We start from the raw sequence: 18,914 nt of genomic DNA, 5'->3' as shown, positions 1-18,914 counted from the left end.
GTTATTTTTTTTGTTTTTGACATGTAATAAAATGTTTTTATTACAACAATTAGATATGTGCCTTTATTCTATATATGCTTCCATATATTGTATTATACTTACAATTACGTGAATTATGGAGAAAAATCTGCTAATATTTGGTCTACTAAAACAAAACTAAGACTAAAACTCTTATGATATTTAGTCAACTAAACTAGACTAAGACTAAAAGATTTCAGATGACTAAAATAGGACTAAAACTAAATGGTGTATTATTCCAAACACTAAGACTAAATCAGAATTTGCTGTCAAAATTAACACTGCTGGCAAAAAAAAGTGTTTCAGCGCATTCTGTGAAGCAATTTAATACTATGCTGTTATAGGTTGCTTTAACATGACATCATTGATGACGCTCGAAATTCAGATGGGAGGCAGAACATCAAAATATTTCTGTTTTATGTTGTTTATAACTGTTTAAATTGGCCAAAATTAGAAATGGCTTTTATAGACTTATAAAAGCTTTAACTCATAAAGGGGCGGAAGTTCAAGAAACTGGCTGAAAAACAGAAGAAAAGCTGGCATATAATAAACATTTTTTCAATACATCCATGTGTACAAACTTTTTTGAATGCGATAATTCATTTGACAGCAATAATAAAGATTATAAACAGGCCTAGCTATGTGTATAAATATGTTAATGTGTTATATAAAAATCAGAAACAAACACCACCATGCTTATACAGATCCAGTAGAATATAATTAACAAACCCTGCCATGTAATTGTTGCAAAGAAAAATCGGTCTTGTTTTGCAATATTCAAAGTCTTTACTGGCGTTTAGGCAGAATTAACAATTGTAGCATTAACATTGAGATGCACAACAGCGGTGAATGTTTAATGGCAAGTTCATCGACAGAACAACAAAAGAAATGCAACCCTTGCAACAAAACTAGATGGTTGTTATTGTGGAGCACTGTTTACCCCTTAAAAATAAATAAATAATAATGTAGACTATGTGTCTACGCTTTTGTATGCTTTCATCTGTTATTGTGGGACGTGTGAGAGATATCCTATTGGGGGAAAAAAAACTAACTGTATTACTTTATAATAAACATTTTTTTTGAACCACATAGTATAATGTGTACAACTCTGTTCATGAATGCTACAGAATACTGTAGCATAGTAAACTGACAAACTGTAATAAATGCTGTAACGGTAGTTTAAACTGGTGAATTGTGATTATAGTGTAGAAAACTGAAGCCTATTAAATAATTTGTTTATAACTACAGTTGTCATACACCAGCAACAATATAATCAGTTTAATTCAAGTAATTATCTATTCTATAGTATGCTTTTAAACACTATAGTACTTACAGTAGTATTTTACATGTAACGTAATTATGAAGTATGTACTGCATCGATGACAAGCAAATATATATTAGATCAGTAGATTCTTAATTATTCATGACTGCATGTGCTTTTCAAGGCAAGGCAGACCTGCCAGTGCCAAGCTGTGAGACACGGACCCACGACACACAGTATTTAGACGTTCATGAAGGGTCGTATGTGTTTGTTTCCATGATCCACGGGGTTTGTTGCATGTTTTTCTCCGCGATCCTGTCAGGGCTAATACAGCAAAGCTGTTTGTGTGCAGCAAGCATTTTTTTGTTGGGAGCGCAGTATGAGAATTGGAGAACGTTGTCTTTTATCAGGAGTTTGTTCACATTTAGACACATCGCCGTGCTGCTGTGTTTGCCTAAATCCTCTAGATTACCAACAGGGCTAATGCTGACAACAGTCGTTCGCTCCCCTCCTTCTCCATACCCACTTCTGGCCTTTGCTCGCGGAGCTCCACGCCCATTATGATGCATCTTTTGAAAAAATTCTGAGGTAGACCTTAACCGAAAGTGGGGGGTGTCATTACACTTTAAAATGCAGGTTAATTCAGGTTTTACTACAGTAATTTGCCATTTTATGCTACTAAAAAGCTAGTCTTCACCATTTATGGACGTGAAGCACATACTGTAGGGCAGTGAACACAGCACAGTTCATCTTTACAGCTCGAAAATATAAATAGGTCACAAATATATATATATATATATATATATATATATATATATATATATATATATATATATATATATATATATATATATATATATATATATATATATATATAGGGCGTGTCAAAATTAATTGTTTTTTCGATGCACCACGATGTAGACGTGGACAATTCGGTATCGGTTCAGTAATAATCATAACCGGTTATTTACTGACGTCATTTAGCTCATATGCGCTCTGTCTAATTATTATTATTATTATAATAATAATACAGATAAGATATAATGACAAAAAACAATACATTTGATAAATATAACAATAATAATAATAATAATAATAATAAAAATAAAAAGTTTAAATTATTTAAATAAGATACATGAACTTACATTAACCATTTCTTATGGTGTGTAGCGTGTATACATATTTTGCAGCTAGTCCAGATGTCAATTCCTCCTGTCCGAGTACATGGTAAAGTTTTTCTGAGTCATTTAAAGCAAAAAATGTATTGATCACTGCTGAAATTGGGGGGGGGGGAATATTTCTCTAGTCGTGGTGTGTTTGGGGCAAAACAGAAGGAAGTGTGTTTCATCCTCTATTTCAGGGCTATTCAATTAGTTTGTCATAGGGGCCTGTCCATGAAAAGCATGCCAAACGAAGGGCTGGAGAGATATAACTTGCTATATGAGTAATGACGCATATAAGGGCCCATATGCTGTATATTAGACACCCACGCTGGCTTTTTCTATATTAAATTGTTAATATATTGTATTTTGAAACTACATAATATCAGTGCATTGTACAATAGACTTTTTTTTCATTTATTTTTATTTATTTATTTATTTTTTTTTTGTTTATAAATCATCTAAAAAAAAAAAAAAAAAAAAAACATCTTCAAAAAATAAAAAATAAAAATAATCACCTAAGTAGTCTGTACACAAAATTTTCATATTGTGACCTTGGAACACAATTGATTTTTAATGTACGATTTATACATCAGAAATTAGAATAGAATGAACGCTTTTTTAAATAAATAAATAAACCTTTTTTAAGGGACAAAAACATTCTTATGATAGAAGTTAGAAATGAAAAAAGTTTTAATATTTACAACATTCAACATGGCAACCTAAAGTGGTTCTTACCTTTAAATAGTTCAGATGGTAGTCCAGCAGAATACGTGCATTAGAAATGCTCTCCTTTGTTCCCACAAACACAAATGGCACCATACCCTGCAGTTAAGAGATATTGTATATTAGACCATTTTACATACACAAACAAAGCTTCATTTTTGCTTCCCTATTTCCTAAATTGCATGTAGACACCATTGGAATATACTCAAAAATAAAATGCTAAGAAAATTGATTAGTTGGCTGTAACACAGTCCCCACCAATTACTATAAATTAATGCATTTTCTAAGCATCATCACTTTTGCTATCCATAAATACAGCAATTCTGTACTCAGCCACCCACTCACTGACCTCCTCTAACGGAGAAGGCTTTTTGTCATTTTCAGGTTCCACTCGTACTCTGACAACACCCGATTTATCCACAACCTCTTGAATCAGCTTCCCACTCTTGCCAATGACTTTTCCTGTAGAAAGTAATTTAACGAATCCTATTAACCATCAGGTCTAGTATGTGAAGGAGAAGGCTGTTCATTTTATCTGTCCTCACCGACTAAATTCCTAGGAACTTTGATAACATCTTCTGAAAATTCCAGGTAGCTTCGGGCCTTCCGTACAGCCTCCTGGTCCTGGAGTTCAAACAGGATCGCAAAAATCTCAGATGTGCGTAATCAGGCTTACATATTCTGATTGCAGTCCTATTTATGTAAAGCAGAAAGTCACAGATAAAGTGCTTACCTCTCCATAGATGTGAAACGTGCATGTCTCTTCATCGAGATCAATGGTTGTAACTCCAGAAATCTTTCTGGCTTGCTGGATGTTTGCTCCATGGGTGCCAATGGCCAATCCCATGAGATCGTCCCGCACCACAAACTGTTCATGAAACCTTGAGGCCAGCTGCCGAGAACTCTGATGAAGATATAACAAGATTTTGAATCTTACCTGTTTTTAATATTCTGATATTCAACTTTTGTTAATCTCTAGGTTTAGATCTATATAGAGTATGCTTTGGTTTTCAATATACATTTGTTGTGCTTGAGAAGGTCATACATACAATAGGTTTGCAACGGTTTTCTTTTTCTTTAGTGTATAAAGTGTGTCTTTTGTGCTTTTATGATATCTGCTAAGCTGTAAATGCTTATGGTCTTCTTTCAAAAGGATTTACACAATCTAATAGAGACAGCTGCAGTAGGCTTTTATAGAACACAATCTAGAAAATGAATGTCTTGTGTGCAAATTGTTTATCTTGAGTACCTGCATTGATTTGAAATAATAAATATGAGCATAATGTTTTACTTTGTTTTAACTGCTTTTGAAGTTGCTTTTAAAATTTTATAACAACCCATGATGCTTTGCATGAATTATGAGAGTAACCCATGTTACACTGAAAACAATTAGTGAGGTGTTTTTAAAATCTGGGTACAATAAGGTGTTCTTCTACTCATATTTCATCCATTAAATTCTAAAAGTCAACTTATTAAAATTAAGAAAGTACTTTCAGCAGACCATAAATAAGACCAAAAACTCAACTTTGCTCAGCAATACTATTGATGTAGGAAATGCAAAGAAAAGATAATCACAGGAGTATTTTAATTAGAGAGAAATTTAAGAGCAGAAAGTAAGACACACTAGCCACGTTAAAACTATCGCGCCTAAAGCAAGCGAGCCAGGGCAAGCCAAGGCCAGTCGCATTTCCATTGTCACTTCCGGGGCCTAATCGGGCCAAAGCGGGGCTTACTCGGGGCCAGCGGCCAGCCTTTTTGAGCCCGCCGAATACCTTGGGCCAAAGAGGGCCAGCCGGGGCTTCGGGGCGGAGTGAAAGGAGAGGCGGACTTTGCCAGAGTCTGGTAAAGATAGCTTGCCTTCATTACACTAGTTTTATAATCGCACATGAGTACATGCGGCAAACAAATAAAAAAATAATAAATAAGGATGTTGCATAAAATAATTATGTGACATTCTTTGCTGTGTCCTCCTTGATGTTTTAATAACGCATAATCTTTACACCATATTAAAGACACAGCAGCCAGTTTTGTCAAGTTTAAAAGATACGTGTGCATGATACATGCTCGTTAAATGCCTGTATGTGAATGTGAGACCGAGCAAAAGAGCGCTTGCTTGACAGCCTGATGCCGTGAGTGGCTTCTTTCTTTAATTATTTTGGAGATAATACACAAAAAACAATTAACACTGGAGAAGGTTTAAAATATTAATTATAAAGTATTTAGATACGATGATGTTGTTTAAAACCTGCAAACAGCATTTTTTGGGTGAGTGAAAGCAGAAACTAGGCTACCTTTTTTCCAGAGCCACTTTACAAACGGATTGGGGAATATTGCAAATACAAAATGTGTTATGTGTCCTCAGACAAGTGTTTATGTTTTTATATGACGCGGTGAAATTTAAAAATGAAATTTTAAATACATGAAGAACTTTATTAGTGAAAAGCTGCTGAGCGCAACAAAATAAAGGCTATATTTTATTACTTGCTCTTATGTGCTGAAACACTTAACACCTTCCTTTACTTAAAAATCACAAAATAATGCAACCTCAACAAATAAAGGGGAATTACATTAGGTGTCATAAACCTAGGAAAAAATAAATACATTTCAGGTCTATCCCGAGCATTTGGGCTGAATGTTTGACGGCATCTATCAAAACGAGGATGTTATAAAATACATTTCATACCGAGTTATTAAAAGAGAATTTCTGTGGTTTTATATTATGGATGATGCGCTGGGTCATCCCTCCGTTAGTGGCGTGACCACTCGATGCAAGATGCCAACAGTTGGTCGGCGAGTAAATGAATATGATGAATGAGAACACACAGGCATGTGCGTATAGACATATACTGTACTGCTGTACAGTAACATGTCATTTGTTTGTTTTGGTTGTCTTCATTTGATTGGTTTCGTGATGGTGTGATGGTGAGCTTTATCAGCCTAATTCCCGCTGAAGAGGGCTGGTTGTGTGACGTTTAATTCGGGCGACATTCTGGGGGTGGGGTTTGCATGACGCGCTGCGAGCTACTAGCCCGACAGTGGAAACGCGACATGATTTTGGCCTCACTGCGCAACCTCCCGGGTGATTGGCCCGGCCCGATAAAACCCCTGACTCGCACTGGCCCAACAGTGGAAATGCGGCTAAATCAGAGCACTTTTTGCTTAAAAACAAAGGTGCTGCAATAATGAATAATATGTGAAAAAAATAATTTATTGTTATAGAGAATATTATCCTAGTCTTTTATACCAAATGAACAAAAAAAATGAACCCTTTGATATGGAATCAACTAGAGTCTATAATGTGAAATACTTTGCATATATGGATATCTACAAATCAGTCTCCACATTGCTACACAGCCTGATACACAAGTGAGATGAAATACCTTGAGTAAAGAAGCACCAGGCAAACAAACAGTCTTTTTAGTATTTTTAGTAAAAAAATCCAGCACTGCATCATTTGCATTAATTTGCAAATTAATTAATTCATTCATTCATTCATTTTCTTGTCGGCTTAGTCCCTTTATTAATCTGGGGTCACCACAGCGGAACGAACCGCCAACTTTTCCAGCAAGTTTTTACACAGCAGATGCCCTTCCAGCTGCAACCCATCTCTGGGAAACATCCACACACATATTAAACATATTAACGCAAACAAAAAATTTTTAACTATGAGCTTAAAATATGTGGTGATAACTGAATGATGTCCATCATTATAATTTTTAACTCAAAGAACAGGTCTTTTAGAAGCATAACAACATGATTTAATGTAATATTATAGCTTAAATCCTTATTTACTATTTTAAAATTAGTTAACTATTAGAACTGATTATTAAACTGTTTTAGAATAAAACATGAAACAGAACTTGAACAGAAATTTACCTATTCCGGTGATTTCAAAGCAGATTTTTTTAGCATCATAAATCCAATTACTTGATTCAGTAATAATTATTTAATTAAAAATTTTTGAATATTGTTTCAAAATAAATATATTTAATATTAATAAAATATGCTTTAAGTCAATTAAACGTGGTGATAAAAAACATTTATATTCCCAATAAAGGCTGTTGATTTAAATTTTTAAAACAAAATCGATAAAGTTAATAATAACAATTATAGTAATAATAAAAAATATATAATAATAATAATAATGATAACAGATGTTTAAGTAGTAAATTAGCATTTTACAATTATATCTGAAGGATCATGTAAATCGCTGACATTTCCATACAGTGATCTGAATAGCTTTATAAAATTAGTAACTAAATAAGCTATTCAAAATCCTGCAACAATAAAGTACACTTTTTAATTGGTGTATTTGGTGTTTCAAATTGTGGTACATTCCAACAATTTCATCAAACATAAAATGACAATAATTTAATAATGATTCTGTGATTATGACAAATAAAGTGTTACCCAAATTAGGAAAAAAATACTGGTATAATGCAATGGTAATGTTAAAATAGGAGCAGTAAAACAACATTTGATTTAACTTAATTACAGCACTACCACTCATCTCTTAATTCAGTGGTTCCCAAACCTGAGACCCACTATTCCCCCAGAAAATATTGTAAGGCCCACCTTCACATTTAATGATATTATCGCTCATATTAGTTTGCAGTAGGTATGACAAAAATGTTTGTTTTCAAGCAAACAGTATGTTTATTGCTATAACTAGATATGCTAGGCACAAATAATAGCCTGATGTAAAATATAAAAGCAACTCTTTTATATCTCTTTGCCTGAGAAAATGGAATAAAACCGAAGCTCGGGTAATTATCTTGGTATTTCCTGTTTCCAGTATTGCTAATGCTGTGACCCAAAATGTTTGGAGCTTCCTCACCTGGGTCCAGTATGCTTGGGTCATTACTATTAGCTACTGAAGGCAAATCAGTGAGACTCTGTACAAATTTGTCCATTTTTTGGTCAGCTAGGTGGATAAAATGAACCAAGGCAACATGAACATTCCCTCAATTGTCCAATACTAATTTATTATTGTTTTTTTTATGACACAACCCCCCACAGAGCACGCTAAAGCCCCCTTGTGGGCTGGGCCCCAATGTTAGGAACCGCTGTCTTAATTTATGAAATACATAAACATACAAAATGTTGTTTTTATTATGAAACTTGTGCTGCATATAGAGCTCACAACATAGCATATCATATCATATCATATAGCATACTTCTGTATAGCACATAGTCTGCTTTTTTTTTTAAGTATGTATTCTATATAATTTGATTAATTTTCTTTTTTTTTAAACCCCACAACAAGTTGCAATTAAAAAGTGTTAGCACAGAGTTACAGAGAAACATATTTAAACGGCTCAAACAATACCTATATGGAGTCGATGCATCTGTAAATATAGCTCTGTATATCAACAGGGTATCATATTATGCAGGAGCAGGAGTATGGGCCATCACAGCTGAGCATATGCACGTAATACCCTTTTACACCTGTTAAATTTAGACCATCTCCACCACCAGTGACACACTGCAAGACATACTAAATGTAAAAAAATTAATGACTGAATTTATGATATTACACCATCACTCTTTTCAGAAATGAATAAGTTTACATTAAAAAAAAAATTATATATATATATATATATATATATATATATATATATATATATATATATATATATATATATATATATATATATATATATATATATATATAAAATAAATTTTTAACGTAGAATTATTAGCCCAACTGTTACATTTTTATTCTTAATATTTATTTCCCAAGTTTTGTTTAATGGAGAGAAGATTAACATTTCTAAAAACAATAGTTTTAATAACTGATTTATAATGACCAATTTGTTTCATCTTTGCCATAATGACAGTGCTTTACAGGATATTTTTGAAGATATTAAAGTATTAAGTATTCAGCTTAAAGCGTAATTTAAAGACTCAGCTACATTAATTGGGTTAACTAGACAAGCCATTGTTTAACATTTTGTACTAATAATAATAAGGGCTACGAATATTGACATTAAAATGTTTTAAGAAAATAAAAACTGTATTTATTCCAGGCAAAAATAAAACAAATTTTCTCCAGAACAAAAATGTTTTTATTGGAAATACCCCGAAAATTTTATTGCTCTGTAAAGCATCACTTGTGAAATATTTAAAAAATAAACAAATATTCACAGAAGTATACAACAAATATTCACAAGGCTAATAATATTGACTTCCACTGTATATTTCATTAAACTACTGGGTTTCTGCAGGTTTCATCAAGTTATACTGAAGTCTTTTAAAGACCTTTTGAACACCATTATTAATTAAATAAAAGACCTACTGAACATCATTTGTAGTCTTAATACAGCAAATTGTAGTGAAATAAAAACTACATTTTTCATTCTAAATTTATTTAAAACATTTTAAATCTAAATTGCTCTTAAATCATATTTATAAGAGTATTAGAGGTATTACAAATATAAAGAATAGAAATAAATCAAATTCCCACAAAGATATATTCAAAGTTAAATATGATTTTTCAGTTAAATTTTTGTTAAATAATTTAGGATTCTTACCGTTTTGTCTATGACTTACATTTTAATAATTACTTTTTTAGACTTTCTAAGACCCCTTAAAAAGCAATGAAAACAGTTTTTAGAGTATTAGCTTTAGATTTTTGCTAACCAGTTGTAAAGGAGTGGATTTAACTTGACACTAAACATCCATAGCCGTACCTCCAGCTGTCTGGTTGCTTCCTCATTCCTCAGTATCAGCGCCAGCTTTGTGCGCAGACTCCTAAAGTGCATGTCACTCAACATGGATATTCGCTTTGCTGTAACCTCATTAACAGACTAGAATAGAGAGGAGACAATGAAACTTAAAAACCTGAGAGAAAATAAAAAAGCACATCAAAAGTGTGTTGTAAAACATTGCAAATTACCAAAATAACCAACTGCTTTTCTTCAGAGTCGTAAGTGACATTAAACGCTCCAATTGCTTTTTTAAAATCTTTATGTGCTGAGTCTTTTGCACACCTAAAGAAACAAACAAACAGGAAAAGAATAAGTTACTAAAGGCACATTTTTCAGAAAACTTTTTCAAAATATTGTTTTACATTGGCATTTTTATTTTTTTGTGGACTCCATTAAAATGTTTTTAGTAGTTAAACAATAAAAAAAGAAATAGAAATAAAATAAATTCTGTTACTCCTGTTACCATTAAAAATGAAAGAAGCATTGAATAATTATCCCATAAATAAATATTTAATTATCAATAATTACCTATTATATTGAACTGAACATTTGTAATATCAATCTTTTTTGAGTTCTATTTTTACCTTTTGACCTACATCATTCAAATTGTTTTCAACTACAATGAAAACAAAAGCACCATAAAAAGTAGATTAAGCCTAACATTTGTTTGTAACTGTAAGTTTGTGTGTACATGATATAAAGTCTCTATATGAGACCCTGAACCAGAAAACCAATGTTAAGTTGAAGTTATATTTTTAGCAATAGCCAAAAATAAATTGCATGGATCAAAATTCTTTATTTTTTTTCATGCAAAATAGGGCTGTACAATATATTGTTTCAGCATTGATATCGCCATGTGCGAATTCACAATAATCACAGCGCAAGATATGCAATGCTTAGTCTGAAATATAGTTTGCCAGGAGCTACAGAACACATCTTATTTGTAAAGTCACTGCTAAGTTTAATCATAATAGAGTGAAGGTTTATAATAATCATGTGTTTTAAGGCCTGTGACTGAGCATTTAAAGAGAGTTTTAAACATCTGGGCACAAAAAAGTATCATGTTTGAAGGTAAAACAAAGATTCATTGTATTTAATTGTTTTCGTATGGTTAATAAATGATTAAGAATAGAGAATACATACCAGAATACTGTTAGACTACTCAAAAAAAAAAAAAAAAAAAAAGTTGTTTAAACCATTTTGTAAAACTGCATTCATATTGTAATATTTATTGAAAAAATAAAATATCGCAATTTTCACATTTTTAGAATATCGTACAAAACCTTAATAAAATATTTTAAAAAGTTATATTTTTAATATATAATATTTAAGGTAAAAAAATCAAATAATGATTTTTTTTTTCAAATTTCCTACATTAAATAAATAAGAAAAAAGTTTTTTTTTCTTTTGAACTATTAACAGGTATTTAAAAACAATTAATTAAACAATCGTTTAAACTCATTTTTTTTCAATATTTAGATATTTTTGAACCCTCAGATTCCAGGTTTCAATTAGTTGTATCTGGGCTAAATATTGTCTTAACCTAAAAAATTACACATCAATGAAAAGTTTACTTATTTGGCTTTAAGAAGATATATAAAATCACAGTTAAAAAAAAAAAAGACATTTATGACTTTTATGGTTTTGTGGTCCTGGATTAAACCATAAAAATTATCATAAAGGATTTTTAAAGCAGCTCTGGAGAGAAGTTCACATTTTGTCATTGCAGTTTAATATTCACATACACTATTCTGCTTTGTAGTTTGATTAAGTTTAAAACTCTGCTTTTGATTTATTTATCCAAAATTGGCCAAACTCCATGACATCCTGCATTAGTTAATGATTTTTTTATGACTGGATTTCTCAATGTATTGTCCAATGCTGCAGGAATCCCCACTAAAATAATGAAAAAGCTACCAACTTACATCTGTCTCAAGTCTTCAGGAACATCTAGTCTGGTTTTGAGAAAGGTGTTCTTTGTTGCTGCTTTGTTGGGGTTCACAGGTCGTAGCCTCTCTAATGTGACGATTTCATTTAGGGTGGCATCACAGGCTGCATATTCTATAACGTAAAACTAAAAGAGCAGGAAAGTGAACACAAATAATTAGCAAATACATAAATTTACATACAACTTCATGCAAGCATAAAACAAATTTGAATCAATGTAATGTTTAATGTTTTAATCTACTACACGAAAAAAAAACTGGCTTGTTCAAACTTATTTAAAACAAGCTAAATAAACAAAAAAATAATAATTATTGAGATTTGTTTTGGGACAACTTAATTCTTTTATGTTCAATCAACTTAAATTTGCCAAAAAGAGAGAGAGTTACCTTAATCGATTTGTATTGGCAAAACATGAATAAATGTTGATAAGTGTCGAAGCCTTCATTTTTACAGTGAACACTCAAAAAATTGCTTGTTTAAACTAATTATTTAAAAATAGCTTAAACAACACAATTTTTGAGATTTGTTTTGGGACAACTTAATTGTTTCATGTTCAATCCACTTTAATTTGCCAAAAATAAGAGAAGAAAGAGAGAGAGAGAGAGAGAGAGAGAGAGAGAGAGAGAACTTAATAATTTGTGTGTTCATGAATTGTGTAAAACCCTTTTTTTTGTTTTTTTGTTTTTTACCAGTGTAATAATGCAATTTTGTCCTTCTGTTAAAGTGAATAATGTTTAAATCACTTACTTCTCCTTTCACCATGCGAACTTTGGCAAGCCACCATCCACAGGGTTCCTTATCATTAGCCCTAGAGTACACCTGCGGAAGAGAAAGGTTTAAAACTTCAGCGCATTTGTTTAACATTTGGTAAAGGATTAAAGAAGCTATCACATACCTCCACTTCATCGCTCTCATTTATTTCTTTCTGAAAACCGGTTGGAGGTGGAAACCGAACATCCTGGAAAGAAATCTGTCGTTCTGGCTGCCAACTGCATAGTGATAAAATATGGGAATATATTTTACCTTTATATTAGGGCTGAGCAAGTGTAAAATATATAAATAAACATGGTCAATTCAACGTCCGCTATGCAATATTCTTATATATTACACATTTAGACTACTCATTGTATGCATCTGAAATTGAAGTGAGTTTTGTTTTAATGCATTAATGTGTACATAAAATAAAAAGAGCTTAATAATAATAACAATAATAATAACAATAATAGTAACAATAATAATAACAATAATAGTAATAATAATAATAATAATGAGTCTGTAGCTCTTCATTCATTTAATTCAACATTTATAAAGTGATGCTCACTGTTCATTTTTTTATATTAGAATATCTAGACTCATTAATTGAATAAACAATTGAGATGAAATAAGAAGAGAATTAAGGCATCTAAATTTATACTGAATTTCTAAATATGAAAATTTATATCGCAATACAAAGGAAAATAAATAAATTAAGAGTTTGCGAAGTACTTACTTGTTCTCAAAAGCCACTGTGACAGTACTCTCATGAACATCCTTAATATAAGCCTGCAAAAAATAATAAAGTATTATTACCTCAAAAGCTGGACAGCATTTACTGGGCATCATGGGAGCATATGATTCAGTGCTGACTGTTTATATCTACAGAACTCTAACATTCATTCTTAAACAATAATTCAGTTGACTGTTGCATTATATTTTTTAGCGGTACATAAATACAGACAAGTCAATTTCTAGATAAAGATTAAAAATAACAGAGTGGAATGTGACCAGAAAAAACTGTTATCAAAATAATACAAACTATTCAATAATAACAAACAAAAATCAAACAAATAAATAAGTTAATCAGATAGATAAAATATACATCCCCATTTTTCACTACATTGTGGTGTACAGAATCTGTTCACTAAAATGTGACAATAATAGTAAATATAAATACTACTTCTACTAATAATAATAGGGTGACGCAGTGGCGCAGTAGGTAGTGCTGACGCCTCACAGCTAGAAGGTCGCTGGTTCGAATCTCGGCTCAGTTGGCATTTTGGTGTGGAGTTTGCATGTTCTCCAAGCATTCGCGTGGGTTTCCTCTGGGTGCTCCGGTTTCCCCCACAGTCCAAAGACATGCGATATAGGTAAATTGGGTAGGCTTATATAATAATAATATTAATAATAATAATAATAATGACACATTAAGAGCAAGAATCATTTGTGGACATATATTTAAGTTAAAATATTTTATACATCACCACTATCATTGAAGCCACAAGGTTAACTATTTGTCAGCAAGAGGATTATAATTTTAAATATTATAAGGCATCATCACTTGATAATAAACTAGAATAATCAGAAATGTTTTGTTGTTTGATTGGTACATAATTATGTCAGATATACTAAATGAAGATGAAACATTTCTGTACAACTTTGACATTTTATTTTGCACTTTTTCTTTTTGGAAACATTTAAAGTAACATTAAATTCAAAAGTAGTGTCTAATTTAAAATGCATTCTATGCATACAAGTATAGATATGTATATTTTGCAATTTAGACTTTGTATACTTATTTATTTCAATGTTTTTTTTCCCCTCTGGTTGTCTTTGAACATGAATAAAAAATTATTTACGAACAGTTCTACAATTTTTAATAGCAGTTCATAGTCCTAAATTGATAGAGGTAAAGTTAGTTTTATATTCGGATAATCAGACTTTCTCCTTAATAATAAAATTTCAGAAAAGTATTCTTTGCAAATTCTAAATAGGGAAATCATATTAGCAGCAAATGACCATTAAAGTACAAAATTGTTCACAGTGAATTAGTGTTAATGTTGTTTTCAAGTCAAATCTGCAAGCTAGTTTCGATAAAAATTCAAAGTAACATAGTAAACAATATAGGGACTTTTAAATGAACGTACATATTTCGCAGCACTCAAACTGAAGAGATCAATACTATTATAGGAAACGTATATGTTATACTATATAAACATTTACTTTTATACTGACAACAAGTTATGCTTTAAATGTATCAAAACTATACAGATGTTACACATTAATATAAATTATCGCCCAAAAGCGGAGCATTCATTGAATCACAGATAGACTCAACCAGAATTGAACCAGCTCGCAGACAGATCCTTCTGCCAACACTGCTGATAACCATTAACAACATGTATAATGTCAGATTATTGCGATAAATATTTAAAGCCTGATCATTCAAACACACCGTCGAAGAGGCCTTGTGTTATAGGCAGATCAGGCCTACTGCACCATCCTACATTGTGAACTGCGTTCACGACGGGCTCAAGCGCATTTCCAAACCCCATTTTCCTTATTCAGTGACCAAGACACAAACGGACGGCTTGTAAATGATGAAAAGTGAAGCCCACCTTGTAGAAAGCTCCACTCGCTCCTCGCACTTCCACCGCGAGCTCGTCCATGACGCCAGTAATTTAATACACAACAGACCACAGCTGCAGCAGGCGCGCGCTTTCTATTTCACGCAGCGGTGTTGTGCTCGGACGGGGTCGGAACTACCGTGTGTGCCGATTAGCGAACTCGTTTTCAAAGAAATGAAAGCAAAACATTGATGAGTAGACGGTCTGCAGCGGCCGCTGTTGAATGCATTGATGTAAACACAAGAGCCTCCCTATTTCCCCCGTCACGTGACACGGGCCCGCTTCCCTGCACTTGAGAAGACACGCCCCCCACGTGACTGTATTCGGCTGCTGCTTCTGTTCTGGTGCGCGGCAACTTTTCTGCGTTGTCTTTGTAAATAAAATACATGTGCATCATTCCTGGGATTGGGTAGTACCCCCCCCCCTTAGCTTTTAAAGTTGTTGTTAGCTAAAATTAAAATGTAGATCTATCTATCTATCTATCTATCTATCTATCTATCTATCTATCTATCTATCTATCTATCTATCTATCTATCTATCTATCTATCTATCTATCAATATACAGTTGAAGTCAGAATTATTAACCCCCCTGTATATATTTTCACCCAAATTCTGTTTAACGGAGAAGATTTTTTTTTCAACACATTTCTAAACATAGTTTTAATGACTCATTTATAATAACTATTTACAAATATTTAAAAAGGAAAAACTAATTCAAAGGGGGGCTAATAATTCTCAATTCAGCATAGCTACTATTATATACTAGTATATGTATATACTTTTATTTAGAAACGAAAAAAAATTACAATATGGAAGTAATCTGCAAGATACAGGCTAAATGCAGTCACAAAGTAAAAAGAACTTTCATTCATTCATTTTATTTTCGGCTTAGTCCCTTTATTAATCCGGGGTCACCACAGCAGAACAAAACGCCAACCTTCAGCAATATCCAGCACATTTTTTTTACGCAGCGGATGCCCTTCCATCGCTGGGAAACATCCATTCACACTCGTTCACACACATACACTATGGACTATAGCTTACCCCAGAGGGCCGCAGCCCTGCACAGTTTAGTTCCAACCCTGCTCCAACACACTTACCTGTAGGTTTCAAACAAGTCAGAAGGACTCAATTAGTTTGCTCAGGTGTGTTTAAGTAGGGTTGGAGCTAAACTGTGAAGGGCTGCGGCCCTTCAGGATTTGAGTTTGACATCCCTGGCTCACCCAATTCATCTGTACCACCTGTCTTTGAACTTCTGGGAGAAACCAGAGCACCCGGAGAAAACACACGCGAATGTGAGGAGAACATGCAAACTCCACACAGAAACGGCAACTGACCCAGCCAAGGCTCGAACCAGCAATCTTTTGCTGTGAGGGGACAGTATCACCACGTCGCCTGTAAAAAGAACAATAAGTAAGAAATAAAAAGGAAAAAATTAGAACAAAATAAAGAAAAGGGAAGTACAAAATGAAATATAAAAACAGAAAGCATAAAAGACTAACTTACTGGAAGCATAATATTTTCATAAGTTTCCATTAACTTGGACAATTTTGTTGTTAGACAAACATATAGCTTTAAGTAAGGAATTAATTTCAATTAAAAATTGGGCAAATGAGTGAGAGGATTTAAGAAAATTTTATTTTAATAACAAATTGCTAATAACTGAGTTATTTTATCTTTGCCATGATGACAGTGAATAATATTTTACTAGATAATTTTCTTTTCTTTTTTCATTTATTTTTTCATTGCAGTTTCCAAATTTACATACAAATAGGGTCTTCCATGTTCACAAAACAATCAAACATCGGATTCACAAAATTGTAGAAATAAATTGAATTATAAAATACAAAAAAATTCCATTATTAAAAATGGAAGTTACATTAATGATTTAAGGACATTATAAGAAACAAGAAAATTAATACACTCATATTTGTTTTGTATATCATCAAAAATAAACAGATCATATTAATTTGTTGCTTATCAGTTACAATTCAATTGTGTACTTTTTTGTCATATTGTGGCACCCAGTCAACCCTTTTCTTTTTCTTTCTTTCTTTCTTTCTTTCTTTCTTTCTTTCTTTCTTTCTTTCTTTCTTTCTTTCTTAATTTATCACCTAAACTATGTACACATGGAACTGAAATTCCTGATGAAATATAGGAAGAGGCTCTGAGTAGAGAAAATGGCTCCACTTCCTGCGCTCGCCTCAATATCAAACAATTTAGAATTATTCATCGATCCTACTACACAAAATGTATACTCTAGAAAATATATCCTTCTATTGATGAAGTGTGTGATCGATCTAGAAGTAAAAAGGCAGACTTTTTCCATATGTTCTGGGCTTGTTAAAAGTTAAGTGACTATTGGACACAAATATTTAAAACATTAAATGACGCCTTTAATTTAGAGATAATACCTAGTGTTGAGTTAGCTATCTTTGGGGTACCAGAACACAATATATTGTTGACAAACAAGGAAAAAAATGTATTCGCCTTCGCTACTTTGTTAGCAAGGAGAAGAATTCTACTTGAGTGGAAATCAGCAGCTTCACATAAAGTTTCAATGTGGATGTGTGATCTGATTTTATATTTGAAATTAGAGAAAATTAAGTATTTAATGAAGGGATCTGTCCAAAAATGGCAACCTATGACATGGCAACCTATGATCATATATTTTGAAAGAAGGAAGACTCTCTCCTTTAACTGATTTATATAAATAAATCTGTGCAAACAGGTTTAACTGTGATCACCAAAATAGTTTAGTTTGATATTTATGTAAAAGACCACTATAAATGTAACAGAATATTGATTTGTATTATCATGTACTGTAGATAATTATTTATTTTAATTATTTTTTAAAGTTTATTTATTTACTATTATTATTATTTTATTCTTTTTATTTATTTATTTATTTACTATTATTATTAATATTTTCAATCTTGCTATACTTTTATCTATTCCTGTAATAATTGTGTAAAGAGGTGGCTGACACAGAGGGATCCATTTGCAGTATTTTTATTAAACACAGTTTAATAAACAGTAGCACACAGATGTTGTGCGTGTGCAAACTCACATCAAACACAGTAGTATGTAGTCGTTTGGCTGGCGGCAGGTAAACACAGGATGAGTAAGCAGGCATGGGTCAAAGGCAGGCGGCTAGTATCAGAGTTGGTAAGCAGGCTAGAGTTCAAAGGCAGGCGGCTAGGATCAAAGTCGGGATTCAGGCTGAAGTACAAGGCAGGCGGCAGGCAAGACTGGATCAGTAAACGAAGCAGGATCACAACGGGAAGGCAGGCAAGGATGAGAACGCTCAGTAGTGTTAGCCGGGGCAAAACAAGACTTCGCAATGAAGCAGTATGTGTGTGCTGCTTATATGTGTGTGGAAAGTGATTGCTGGATGCGTGTCAGGTGTGTCTGCAATCAGTGTAAGTGGATGACGTAATGTCAATAGTCCGGTGATGATGACCTCTGCTGGCCAGCGAGGGGAATGACTAGGACGGAGTCGGTGACAGAGCCCTCCTCCTGCGAACGGCTCCTGAAGTGAAGGGCGCCACGACGCCGGGGTCTACCACAGGGACGAGAGGCCGGCATTTCCGGGTGTAGACGATGAAACTCACTTAGCAGAGTTGGGTCAAGAATGTCCTTGTGGTTGATACATGTTTGTTCTTCCGGGCCGTACCCCTCCCAGTCGATCAGGTATTGTAGATGTCCC

General features: G+C 32.9%; 1 protein-coding gene across 2 annotated transcripts in view; it reads right to left on the bottom strand.

Moving 5' to 3' along the window:
• fmr1 (fragile X messenger ribonucleoprotein 1) overlaps nt 1–15,470 on the bottom strand; it is a 34,855-nt gene extending 19,385 nt beyond the window's left edge. The window contains exons 1-11 of one of the 2 annotated variants that reach the window (XR_015506605.1): nt 15,197–15,470; nt 13,312–13,364; nt 12,718–12,811; nt 12,570–12,641; nt 11,801–11,949; nt 10,064–10,157; nt 9,858–9,974; nt 3,899–4,069; nt 3,711–3,789; nt 3,515–3,627; nt 3,178–3,264 (exon numbers count right to left, since the gene is read on the bottom strand). Coding sequence is in view for 1 of the 2 variants with exons in the window: in NM_152963.1 (NP_694495.1) it covers nt 3,178–3,264; nt 3,515–3,627; nt 3,711–3,789; nt 3,899–4,069; nt 9,858–9,974; nt 10,064–10,157; nt 11,801–11,949; nt 12,570–12,641; nt 12,718–12,811; nt 13,312–13,364; nt 15,197–15,247 (1,080 nt within the window). In the remaining variant the exon portion in view is untranslated. 2 annotated transcript variants of the gene reach the window in all.
• Between the last annotated feature and the right edge of the window lie 3,444 nt (nt 15,471–18,914).

Source organism: Danio rerio, chromosome 14 (genome assembly GCF_052040795.2).
Source record: "Danio rerio strain M-AB ecotype USA chromosome 14, GRCz13ab, whole genome shotgun sequence".
NCBI lineage: Eukaryota > Metazoa > Chordata > Actinopteri > Cypriniformes > Danionidae > Danio > Danio rerio.
The sequence above is the reverse complement of the archived record's forward strand: the minus strand, read 5'-3'. Positions and strand labels throughout refer to the sequence as shown.